At 58.0% G+C, this 12,065-nt stretch overlaps 2 protein-coding genes and 1 pseudogene across 3 annotated transcripts in view; 1 reads left to right on the top strand and 2 right to left on the bottom strand.

Moving 5' to 3' along the window:
* SLC7A10 (solute carrier family 7 member 10) overlaps window positions 1–12,065 on the bottom strand; it is a 315,424-nt gene that overhangs the window by 88,692 nt on the left and 214,667 nt on the right. The window lies entirely within an intron of this gene.
* CEBPA (CCAAT enhancer binding protein alpha) lies at window positions 4,405–6,999 on the bottom strand. Its single transcript, XM_050768519.1, has one exon. The coding sequence runs from the start codon at window positions 6,877–6,879 to the stop codon at window positions 5,806–5,808; it is 1,074 nt and encodes a 357-aa protein (XP_050624476.1). The 5' UTR covers window positions 6,880–6,999; the 3' UTR covers window positions 4,405–5,805.
* On the top strand, window positions 6,903–9,542 carry LOC126941724 (translation initiation factor IF-2-like; annotated as a pseudogene). The gene is made up of 2 exons (XR_007721423.1): window positions 6,903–7,359; window positions 7,585–9,542. The product of XR_007721423.1 is annotated as a translation initiation factor IF-2-like (transcript).

The raw sequence follows: 12,065 nt of genomic DNA, 5'->3' as shown, positions 1-12,065 counted from the left end.
AGCTAGTGTGACTTTGGGGAGAAGAGTTTCCAGGGAGGATAGAGGTGGAGGATGAGGTCGAGGGGACAGTGAGGATGAGTGTCAGCAAATGGCTCTCTGGCTATGCGACAATCCACAAAGGATGTATCTTAAACAAGCTAGTTTCCCACCCCAGCTTGATGGCTGCAGGAGAACTATGTCTTTAAGTCGGGCAAGCCTGCAGACAAGTCTGAAAAACGGGACTGCTATAGAAAAGTCTCACTTCTTGATTCTGCCTAGAAAAGGCTTTGAATTCGTAGAGGATTCTTTGCCTGTCGCCCTGGTCCAGCCTCTTCGGGGCCCCTCGAGGCAGCCAGGCAGTGTGAACCCTGTGCCCCGCTGCCCCAGCAATCATGCTGGCTTTCGAGAGCTCAGCTGATCTTGCCCGAGGTATCTACCACTTTGCATTCAGTTTTCTTCTTACTTTTGAGACAGGGTCTTGCTCTGTTGTCCAGGCTGGAGTGCCGTGGTGTGATCATAGCTCACTGCAGCCTCCAACTTCTATGCTCAACCGATCCTCCCTCTTCAGCCCCCCGAGTAGCTGAGACTACAAGCATGTGCCACCACACTTGCATAATATTTTTGGAGACACAGGGTCTCACTATGTTGCCCAGACTGGTCTTGAACTCCTGGACTCAAGCAATCCTCCCACCTCAGTCTCTCAAAGTGCTGGAATTACAGGTATGAGCCACTGTACCCAGCCTTTGCATTCTAAGGGGAGTTTCTGGGGTTCAGGCCCACTGGGGTTCCCCAACACTGTCTTCTGCTATTGTCGAGCACAGGCGGTGGATGTGGGCACAGCAAATGGAGAGAAAGGGTGTCTATGCCAGCCAAACCCGGAGAGGCCTGTTCCTAGTGGGTGGGGCCAGAAGGCTAGAAAAATAATAAATAAAAACAAACCGAAGGGAAGCAAAGCTCTTGGGTGCCAGAATGGGGCTGGCCAGGGCTGCAGCTGTCTGAGTAATGGGTTCCACATTTGTCTGGCTCGGTCTGCAGCCACCAGGATCCAGGGTGCACTGTGGGCCTTGCAAGGGCTGGAGGGGACAGCCCAGCTGCAGCTGGACCTAGCATATCCTTGCAGCGGCCCCATCGCCGGCCGTCACAACAGGGCGGAGACGTTGCTGCGAGCTTCCACTTAGGCACCCCAGCTTCCCTCCCTCCATAGCCCCACCCCTGCCTGGGGCTCCTGGGTTCCCCCCGGCCAACACAGATTGTTCATGTTATTAATGCCGTTTTCCCAGAGATTCCATCTGGCTTTTTAATTGCTCTGGGATGGGGCTAGGATGCTTTGATAGTGAATCGATATCTTTCCTGGGCCTCAGCTTACGTCAAACGCTCCATCCGCAGAGAGGGGCGTGGGGGAGGGGGAGAGGTGGGGCTGTCGAGAGAGAAGAGATAGCGAGTCTTTCACAGAATCAAGAAAGCTTTCAAAGGTGCTGGTGGGTTAATTTTATCTAAAGAAAGGAAAAAGAGGCCGGGCAGGGTGGCTCATGCTTGTAATCCCAGCACTTTGGGAGGCTGAGGAGGGAAGATTGCTTGAGGCCGGGAATTCTGAACCAGCCTGGGAAACACAGTGAGACCCCTATCTCTACAAAAAAATAAAATTAATCCCAGCAGCTACTTAAAGGCTGAGTAGGAGGCTGAGGCAGGAGGATTGTGTGAGTTCAGGAGTTTGAGGTTTCGGGAGTGGTGACTGCACCACTGTACACCATCCTGGGTGACAGAGTGAGACCCTGTCTCTAAAAAAAAAAAAAAAAAAAAAAGAACAGAAAAGCCTTCCCATCCTCACTAGTATAGGAAAGAAACAGCTGGAATATCAACACCATCTAGGCAAGGACTCTGCCCCATGGCTGGAGAAGGCCTGTGGGTGCCTTGGAGGCCCCTCTCAGCTAAACAAAGTCGGGGGTTTCTGCTCTCCCTTGACCTTCCCCATGAGGGGCCCCTTCCCCTCCTGTGAGACCAGCAGCTCCTGGAGGAGGCCTGGCAGGTTCCTGCCTGGGAAGGAGCGGGTGGGAGAGCTGGGAGGGGCAGACACTCCTCACCAGGCCCAGTGGCTCATCGCAGGTGTCAGGGCCAAACCCCACGTTTACAGATTCCCAGGAGATCCAGGAGATAAGAGTAATATCCGTGACAGCACTAAGCCATCAGGAAGCATCTGGCAGCAGAGGAGATGCCTCCCTCCCTTCTACCCTTGCCCTTTCCTTGAAGGCCAGCTAACCCTGAACAGCGCTGTCATGGGACAGAGGGCTCAGGAGTGGCACAGCAAGGGGGGGGGCGAGGTCCCTGCAGTCTGGTGCTACCTGTCAAGGGGAGATCAGGGCAAAGGAGAAGCATCCAGACGCATCCAGGTGGCCAGAAGGAGGCCACCCTCCCTAGGTGTTTCATCAAAGCTGCTGCCTCCAGAAAGCCCTCCCTTGTGGACCCCGTTCACACTCTGAGCTCCCCTTCGTTGCACTTGGCACCCTTAAACCACAGCTTGGGGCCTCAAGGGTGTGAGCTCCCTGAGAGCCAGAGCAGAGTCTGCTTGTTCCCAGCCCAGCGCCCCATCTTTGGTGCAGGCCCTGGCATACAGTAGACATCCGATAAGTACTTGAGGTGTGTTCAGTGCTGGGCTCTTGGAGCGGTTCTTCCTGAAGGCCGCAGTCAGGAGGGGAACTGTGAGGAACCCTGCAGGAAGCGGTGGGTGGCAAAGGGCGACTCTGTTCCCAGGAGGCCCCTACGGCTGGGCACGGGGTACGTGCTGGGCAAGTTCACCCCATGCTGCCCAAAGGGCCCTCCTCCCCTCTACTTTGGCCCACCCTGGAGACCTCGCCCTCCTCATCCCTTTCCTGGGGCTGGATGGGATTGGATCCGTCTTGTCCCTAACAAAGCCCACCCTGGAACTCAGGACCAGGAGGACTCGGGGTAGGAGAGATCCCTTCCGGAGCCGACAGCTTTGAAAGAGGAAACCCCTAGCGGGCTGGCACAGCAGAGAGGAGGGGAAGGAGTGAGGACAGGAGGGTCGCCCCACCCCCTCCCGTCCTAGGACCTGTTCTGGGGGGAAAGGGGGAAGCCAGGGATCAGCCCCCTCAAACAAGAAAAACTGGAATTAGCACTGAACTCAGAGGGTTTGCTGGGGCTCAGCAAGCTGTGGCCTGCCCCAGGCCTCTGGGCACGCGGTGGGGCTCTGCCTCCTCTGTTCCCAGGGTGGCAGGGCAGGCGCCGCCTCCTCACTGGGCTCGTGGCCTCTCCTCTGCCAAGGGCGGCCGTGGGTGAGGAGGCGGCCAGACACAGGACAGAGCAGGGGGCCGGAAGGGGTGCCAGCTAACCACGCAAGCAGGTAAAGCTGAACTTCCAGAGTGTAAAAGGAATGTGTAATTTCTCGAAAATGCCCCAGCCCGCATTGGCACACACAGTAAGCCACTCAGTGAACATTCTCTCGGTGCAGAGTTTAAAAAAAAAAAAAAAGCGCAATTTATCTTTTACCCTCCAAGAGGATAAAATTTGAAAAGCACCATTAGCCTCCTGGGCCTCTTCCTCCCGGGCCTTGTTAGTTCGGGGATAAGGGCTGCCCTCCCTTGTTTAGCTGTCACTGCTGCTAAGAGCGTGCTGGAGTGCCTGACCTTACAGGGTGCTCATTGGAGTTGGGGGCACGCCAGCACTCAGGCCCCTGCTGGGTACAGGATGAATGCAGTGGGGAGTGTGGATGCTGGGGCGGTTCTTGAATAGCCAGTGTGTGGGGCAGGACCAGACCCCTGTTGCAGGCCTGCCTCAGCCCCCTTTCCTGTGAGAGCTGGGGCTGGGTAGGTGTGGAGGGCTGGATGGAGGGGTCTTTCTCTTCAGGCTGCCTTTGGGCCTCGAAGGGGTAGGGTATAGCCACATGGTCTAGGGAAAGAGCAGAGGGTTGGAGGGTCCTACCACTGGAGGCCTATTCCTGCTGGCTGAGGATCCTGGTGGAAGCTGGAGCTGCGGTGGGTGTGAGTGAGGCTGCCGGGGCTGGAGCTGTAGGTGATTTGGAAGGAAGTCTGGACAAAGGGCTCCTTGAGCCTAGGCCTGCTGAGCCGGGCCTGCCCCTCATGCAGAGGACTCCCTCTCCTCCTCCCAGGGGCAGATAAGACCTTGCCAAAGCCTCAGCCCCCTAACCTCTTCGAAGGCCCCCTCTCCTGACCCCGAGACTGCCTTCAGGCTCTGGACACTCTCCGTTTGGAGCCTTGTCCTCTGCTATTTATTTGTGTTGCCTGGGGGAAGTAAGTCACCCCCTTAGGGTAAAGAGGGGCTGGGGGTGGATGGAGAGCTCATGAAAGTCAGGATTGCCGCCAGGGAAAATGCTGTATTATTTACAAATGTGGCCTGGCCCACAGACAACCTTGGAAGTAGCTTCTTTCTGGTTTTAAAAAGACACGGACATTGACTTTCGATATGTTTATATTATAGATATAATACATAAAACATCTACGGTGAGACTCTACGTTCTCCCCAAAAGAAGAGAACCAAGCCGTCTTTCCCTGCTCCCAGCCCCAGTGATGTGTTGGCGAGAGGCCACCTCCCTTCCCGACCAGGAGCCAGGGCCTCTGGGGGACAAGCCTTGTGGGCAGCCCAGGCCGGAGGGGCCGGGGAAAGCTGAGGGCAAAGGAGAACTCCCCTCACCTCATTGGTCCCCCAGGATCAAAAGTAATCCCAAAACCAAAAGGAAAGAGAGTCTCAGACCCTTCCCCCAGCTGCCGATGGAGAGTCTCATTTTGGCAAGTATCCGAGCAAAACCAAAACAAAACAAAAACCAAATAAAATGGTGGTTTAGCAGAGACGCGCACATTCACATTGCACAAGGCACTGCTGGGGCACAGAGGCCAGATACAAGTGTTGATATCGGCTGATAAAGCAAAATATTTGGAAAGCTTGTCATAACTCCGGTCCCTCTGGGATGGACTGATCGTGCTTCGTGTTCCTAGGCAATGCTGAAGGCATACAGTACAAACAAGGCTGAGGGTCCCAGTGGCCCTTCACCCCTCAAGCCCGCCCACGGCCAGATCTCTAGGTCTCCATCTCCCACCAGGGGTATACATCCTCAGAGCTGACTCACGACCTAGCTTTCTGGTCTAACTCGTGGTGGGGGCTCCCACTGGTCACCTGGTGACTCCCATCTCAGTGAGTTCCGCCCCAAGGGAAAGCCCAGCCTATAGCAGGCTGGGGTGGGGTGTGTGCGGAGGGAGGTGGGAGAGGCATGGAACTAGACCCTCCACCTTCATGTAGAACTAGGGGAACAACCTTAGGTTTCAAGCCCCAAGTCCCTATGTTTCCCCCCATTTCTAAGGACAGGCGCGGAGGAGCGGCTGGGGCCGGTTGGCTTGTCGGGATCTCAGCTCCCTGAGCCCTCCTCCTGCCACGGGCCTGCTCCCCTCCTCCTCTCATGGGGGCCTGCTGCAGCCTCGGGAAGGAGGCAGGAAACCTCCAAATAAAATGACAAGGCACGATTTGCTCCCCCTACTCGGTAGGCATCGGAGCGGTGAGTTTGCATTTCCAAGGCACAAGGTTATCCTTAATACTAAAGTTGCCGGGCTCCCAGCTCAGCCCCAAGAATTCTCCCCTCCTCGCAGGGAGAAGTCACCGCCTGGCCCCCTCATCTCAGACGCACCAAGTCCGGCGCAGAAGAAGGGAGGGGACACGCGGAGCAGGCCAGGCTTTCAGGAGGCACCGGAATCTCCTAGTCCTGGCTCGCATGGCTCGGGCAAGCCTCGAGATCCGGCGACCCCAAACCACCCCTGGGTCCCCGCCGGAGGCTGGCCCAGGGCGGTCCCGCAGCCGCGCGCCTCACGCGCAGTTGCCCATGGCCTTGACCAAGGAGCTCTCTGGCAGCTGGCGGAAGATGCCCCGCAGCGTGTCCAGTTCGCGGCTCAGCTGTTCCACCCGCTTGCGCAGGCGGTCATTGTCACTGGTCAGCTCCAGCACCTTCTGCTGCGTCTCCACGTTGCGCTGCTTGGCCTTGTCGCGGCTCTTGCGCACCGCGATGTTGTTGCGCTCGCGCCGCACCCGGTACTCGTTGCTGTTCTTGTCCACCGACTTCTTGGCCTTGCCCGTGCCGCCGCCGCCACTCGCGCGGAGGTCGGGGTGCGCGGCGCCCAGCCCCTTGAGCGCGCCGCCGGGGCCCGGCAGGCCGGCGGCGCCGAGCGCGGGCGCGGGGTGCGGGCTGGGCACGGGCGTGGGTGGCGGCGTAGGGTGACCGGGCTGCAGGTGCATGGTGGTCTGGCCGCAGTGCGCTATCTGGAACTGCAGGTGCGGGGCGGCCAGGTGCGCTGGCGGCGGGTGCGGGTGTGAGGGCGGCGGCGGCGGCGGCGGCTGGTAAGGGAAGAGGCCGGCCAGCGCCAGCTGCTTGGCTTCATCCTCCTCGCGGGGCTCCTGCTTGATCACCAGCGGCCGCAGCGCCGGCGCCCCGACGCGCTCGTACAGGGGCTCCAGCCTGCCGTCCAGGTAGCCGGCGGCCGCGCAGCCGTAGCCGGGCGGGGGCCCGTGCGCTCCCCCGGGCATGACGGCGCCCCCGGGGCCCGCGGGCGCGCCCGGGTAGTCAAAGTCGCCGCCGCCGCCGCCGACGCCCGCGGGGCCCGCGGCCGCCTTGGCCTTCTCCTGCTGCCGGCTGTGCTGGAACAGGTCGGCCAGGAACTCGTCGTTGAAGGCGGCCGGGTCGATGTAGGCGCTGATGTCGATGGACGTCTCGTGCTCGCAGATGCCGCCCAGCGGCTCCGGGGCGGCAGGTGGGGCGGGAGGCTGCGCGGGGCCCGCGCCGCGGGGAAAGCCGAAGGCGGCGCTGCTGGGCGCGTGCGGGGGACTCTGCAGGTGGCTGCTCATCGGGGGCCGCGGCTCCGCCTCGTAGAAGTCGGCCGACTCCATGGGGGAGCTAGAGTTCTCCCGGCATGGCGAGCCTCGGCGGCCTCCAGCCTGCGCGGGGCGTCGCCGCCGCCCACCCGGAGACCCGACTCGCCCGCGCCCGCGCAGCTCCGGGTCGCGAATGGCCCGGCCCGCGCCGGCCCAGCTTTTATACCCGGCGGCCGCGTCGCCCCCTAGAGTCCGAGGCGGCCTCTGTCCCCGGGCGGCGGCGGCGCGGCGCCCGCTGGGTCCTAGCGCGCGGCCGGGATGGAGCGGCGAACAAGCGGGGCCCAGCGCTGCGCTCCTCAGGCAGGCCGCGGCGCAACGCCCACCGCCTCCTGCGCGACCAGCAGAGCCGCGGCGCTCGCTCCAAGCTCCGCCCCCGGCCCAGCTGTCGCCCCTGCGCCCTCGTGGTTGGTGGCGGGGGCCCCCTCCTCCCGCCTCCCCTAGGCACCCACATTCTGCCACGGCTGGGAGCCCAGGAGTATCCCGAGGCTGCATGGGGTAGGGGTGGGTGGCGGAGGGGAGTCTTGGTCTTGAGCTGCTGTGGCTCGGACTCTCTTTCAAAGCCAGAACCAGGCCTGTCCGGGACCCGCGTCCCGGGGAGGCTGTGGCGCAGAGAGGCGGGGCGGGCAGGGGCCGGTGGGGGGCCGTTTGGGACGCGCGGAGAGACCCGGAGCGCGGTGGCTCTGCGTCTCCTAGCTCTGATCTCCAGGCTACCCCTGTGATTCCGCGCAGAGGCACCTCTCGGAGGACGGTGGAATCCCACGGGCGGCGCCGCGCGGGGCGCTAGGACCCCGCGGGGAGCGGAGGCGGCCTCGGCCCGGGAGCCTGAAGGACCTGGCCGGTGGATCCGCCCGGGCTGGAAAACTTTCTTTATAATTGCTTCTCCAGGCCGGAGCGCGCGACTTGCTAGGCGCGCGGGACAGGAGTTGTTACCCAGCGTGGAGTCGCCGATTTTTTTTCCTGAGGGACCGGCGGGCTCCGGGAATAGCCGAGCTGGACGCCGGGGCGAGCATGGGGAGGGGCGCACCGAGGGAGGAGACAAACTTGACTCTGGGGCCGGGATCTCGAGGCGGAGGCCGCAGTCCGCGAGGCCCGAAGCCACCGCTTCCTCCCCCCACCCCCCATTCAGGTGGGCGCCAACGGCCGGAGCGAGGGTGTCCAGGCCGCCGGGGCCGCCAGGTCCGAGCACCCACAGGAAGAACTCTGCCCGGTAGTTCGCTGGGCGCTGTGATCCCCGGGATCCTGGGGACCGAGGCGGCTGGACCCTGGGGCCCCTTGAGTGTGGCACGCTAACGCTTTCACCGCGGCGGGGGAAGGAGCTTGCTACCAAGACCTCCGGCCACGTGCGTCCCTCGCATTCTTTACCGCGGCCGGGGTGGGGGCTGCGGACTGTCAGCTGGGCCCAGATGGGGTCTTGGGGGCCCTCAAGTGTCTCCTGCCCCTGCCTGCGCCGCCTTTCGCCACTGGCTCTGAGGCCTGACGCAGTCTGGGTCCTGGCTAGAGGCGCGCTTGCCTCCAGGTGAGGGAAGACCCCCTTCACCTGTAGGAGGACCTGTGGCCTTCTTGAAGACCTGGCAAGGCGCCACGACCCGCCCAGAAGCCCCTGAGGGGGCGCAGCTAAAAACACCGCTGGAGAGCCCTGAGCTTCCACGACGATCGCAGTAAAGAAGCGGTTTCTTCTGGGCAATGCACACTGCGCTTTAATCAAGTTCCTATTCAACATAGTCCCAGTGATTAATAGCCCAACTGCTTCGTTTTCGGTCCAGAGCTCATAAACAAGATATTTTTAGCTTGACGCTTTTGGACGGGAGGGAGTAAAAACCAGATACGTTAAATAAATAACCCGATGTGAGCCGAAGAGCTGCTTGTTGAGCCAAATGCAGGACCCATTCATATACCATCCACCTGTGGAGGGAGACCTGGACGGAAATCAAAAAACACCCAGAGCGATTTGCATGTTTTTCTGCAGTGCTAAAACTAATGGCTTTTCCTAGCTAGGAACAAAGAAACGCCTCTATACATGCACGGTTCCCGGCCTGTGGAGTTGTGGGAGGAAGGCGATGTCTGGCCTTTTTTGCACAGCTGCTGTTGCCTGCCCGGAGATCGGGAACTCTGCTGGGTAGGACTGGAAGAAACCTCAGTAATGGGAATAAGACTTCGTCCAATAGCGGGCTGATGAATGTGTGGGGGCGACAGTGGCAAGGAGTGGGGCTCCCGGCCTGGGGGTCTCCAACCCTAGGGGCCACAGGTCCTCCTACAATTGAACCAGAATTCACCCACCCGAGCCTGCCCTGTGCAGGGTGCCAAGAGCCCAGTGATGCGTGAGAAGGTGGCTTGTGCCTCTGGGAACTGGGACAGTGGGAGAGACTCATAAGTTGTCACACAGAGGCTGCTGGGAGGAAGGAGGAGACAGAAGGAGTAGGGGATGGGACTTCATTCATTCATCAAATGCACAGGAGGCACAAATGGGAATCAAGGGTGGATGTGCTATGATGAAGAGACTTCCTGCCCTGAACAAGGTGGCGCTGTGGAGGAGGCAGAGATCAGATTTGTCTGGGGAGGTGTTATGGACTGAACTGTGTCCCTGCCCTAAATTCCTATGTTGAAGGCCTAACCCCCTCCATGTGACTGTATTTGGAGATAAGGCTTTTAGGAAGTCATTAAAGTGAGATGATGTCATATGGGTAGGGTCCTAATTTGATAGGATTGGTGGCCTTATCAGAAGAACAATGTCATGGGTGCGCACAGAAAGGAGGTGGCTGTCTGCAAGCGGGGAAGAGGCCCCTCAGCAGAACCTGACGGTGCTGGCAACTTGGCCTTGGCCTTGGGCATCCAGCCTCCAGAACCGTGAGAAATAAATGTTTATGGTAGGCCTATGATGGCAGCCTGTGTGGACTGAACCGGGGGGTGAGACAGGGCTTCATGCAGGAGCAGACCTTTGAGCTGGGCCTTGAAGGTTGAGCAGGAATTTGCTGGAAGGATAAGGGGGGAAGGCTCTTCTAGGAGGAGGGAATGGTAAGTGCAAAGGTGGAGAGCCTGTGAGTGCATGTGTTCTGGTAACAAAGGATGAGATGTTTGGCAGGCTGGAGAGTGGGGTGAGGGAGGAGGGGCCTAGATAAGGCTGGATCCGCAGACCGGGCTGGGCTGATGGCCAAGGCCACTGCAGGTGAAGGAGGAACCCTTATCTCCCAGGCTTTTGACCTCCAGTTTTTAGCAGGGGAGCGTCATCGTCCGATTTGGGTTCCTGAGAAGCTACTCCGGCCAAGACAGAGAGGGGGTGTTGACCAGATGGGAAGGATGGAGACTTGAGGCCCCAGTATGGAGCAGGCAGGGTAGATTTGAACAAGATGTCAGGACTTGGGGGGCTGAATGCCAGGCTTCTGGCTGGGATTACTACCCCCTGACATATGTAATGCCCGGGAAATTGGAGGCCCCTCTCCAAGCCCCCAGGAGGCAATTGGGGACTCATTCCAGGATACTCACCTGCCTGCTTTGTGGTTTTGGAGGAGAGGACCTTGGAGCAGTTGCTAAGATCCATCTACCGTGTTCTGGTTTTTCCTTGGAAGCCTAAGAGTGTACCTTGGGATGAGGAGGAAATGGTTTTGAGGGCAAGTGGTAGGTCTCTGGCTAGGCCCGGCTGGGTGCTCAAAGGACAAGGGGTATCTAGGGCACTAGGTAGAAGTGTCCTGCCCAAGCCCTAAAGCAGGAAATTAGCTGGGGAGTTGGAGTGAGACCCTGGGGTCGATGGAGCCGCTTTCCATGGGAGATTCCCACGGGGTAAGGGAGGGGCGGGCTGATGCCTGACAGTCTCATAGACAGTCGGCTTGTGGCCGGAGAAGTGGGAGCAAAGGAGAAATCACCTCTAATTGAGAGAAGTGGCTCTGGCTCGTGTGCAATTGAGACAAAGCCAGTCATTAAGAGCAGCTTGTAAATTCTTCTGTCACCACCTTTAAGGTCCTTCTTCCTGAGGCTGTGGATGGGAGTGTATACAGGCCGGGTGTAGGGGGGTGAGCGTGAGTCCCCGGGAAACGGAGGTCCTGAGTTTTGGGTGCTCCAGGATGAAGCCTGGTTCTGGAGACAATTGCAGCACTAACCGTTTTGAGAAGACAAACAGAGCCCTAGAATTGTTTTATTTTACTTTGGTTTAACCTTCCTAATGCAAGGCCCATGAGAGAATTAGTACATAAGTTTGGAAATCAATCAAATTCTGAAGAGCAAAAACGGAACTAACCCTTCCTATGTAGTTTTCTGACTTTATCTGAAGCTGAAGTGTGTGTGTAAGATTGGTCGCTCCAAACAGGACCAATTCAGATAAGATAAAAGTCCAAAACTATGATTTCAGGCTCAGCTGAGCTCTGGCTAGGGGCACAAATGTCTAATATGGTCTATCTAATTATGTTTCAGTGATTCAGTAAGATACTCTCAAAGGCCTTCCTCAAATTAGACAAACAAAACAAAACAAAAAACACTAGTTACTTTTTGTTACAAATGGATTCACAAATGAGTTTTATACTGATTCGTTTTAGGCTTTAGATCTTGACACGTAAAGCGTATGAACTCAATGTATAATCAACCCAAAGTCTAGTGTTTCTTTTTCTTTCTTCTTCTTCTTCTTTTTTTTTTTTTTTTTTTTTTTTTTTGAGACAGGGTCTCACTCTGTTGCCCATGCTGGAGAGCAGTGGTTGGATCTCAGCTCAATGCAACCTCTACGTCCGAAGCTCAAGTGATCCTTCCACATTGGCTTCCCAAAGTGCTGGGATTTACAGGTGTAAGCCACTGTGCCTGGCCTAGTGTTTTTTATCAACAGGCACCCAGCTCTACCCACGAGATTACTCATCCTGTCTCCCCAGGAGGCCCAGTGGTGTAGGGAGCTGCTGGGAGGATTAGGGAGAATGTGCCAAAGCCAGTTCCTAGCATGCAGGAGACACTTGCTCAGTAAATAAGAGCTTGACATATTCTTCCCTACCCTCCTTGTCTCTCCATAAGCGCACTTTTGAGGTTCTAGATTCTCCCAAAACTTTGAATATTAAGCAACTCATTTCTTTCTTTCTTTCTTTCTTTCTTTCTTTCTTTCTTTCTTTCTTTCTTTCTTTCTTTCTTTCTTTCTTTCTTTCTTTCACTTTCTTTCACTTTCTTTCCCTTTCTGTCTGTCTGTCTGTCTTGCTGTGTCACCCAGGCTGGAGTACAGTGGTGCAATCTCGGAT

The sequence above is a fragment of the Macaca thibetana genome, chromosome 19 (genome assembly GCF_024542745.1).
Source record: "Macaca thibetana thibetana isolate TM-01 chromosome 19, ASM2454274v1, whole genome shotgun sequence".
In the NCBI taxonomy this organism is placed as follows: domain Eukaryota; kingdom Metazoa; phylum Chordata; class Mammalia; order Primates; family Cercopithecidae; genus Macaca; species Macaca thibetana.
The sequence above is the reverse complement of the archived record's forward strand: the minus strand, read 5'-3'. Positions and strand labels throughout refer to the sequence as shown.

Excerpts from the sequence above, each read along its gene's own strand:
- CEBPA (XM_050768519.1), bottom strand. The coding sequence starts at position 6,879 with ATGGAGTCGGCCGACTTCTACGAGGCGGAGCCGCGGCCCCCGATGAGC.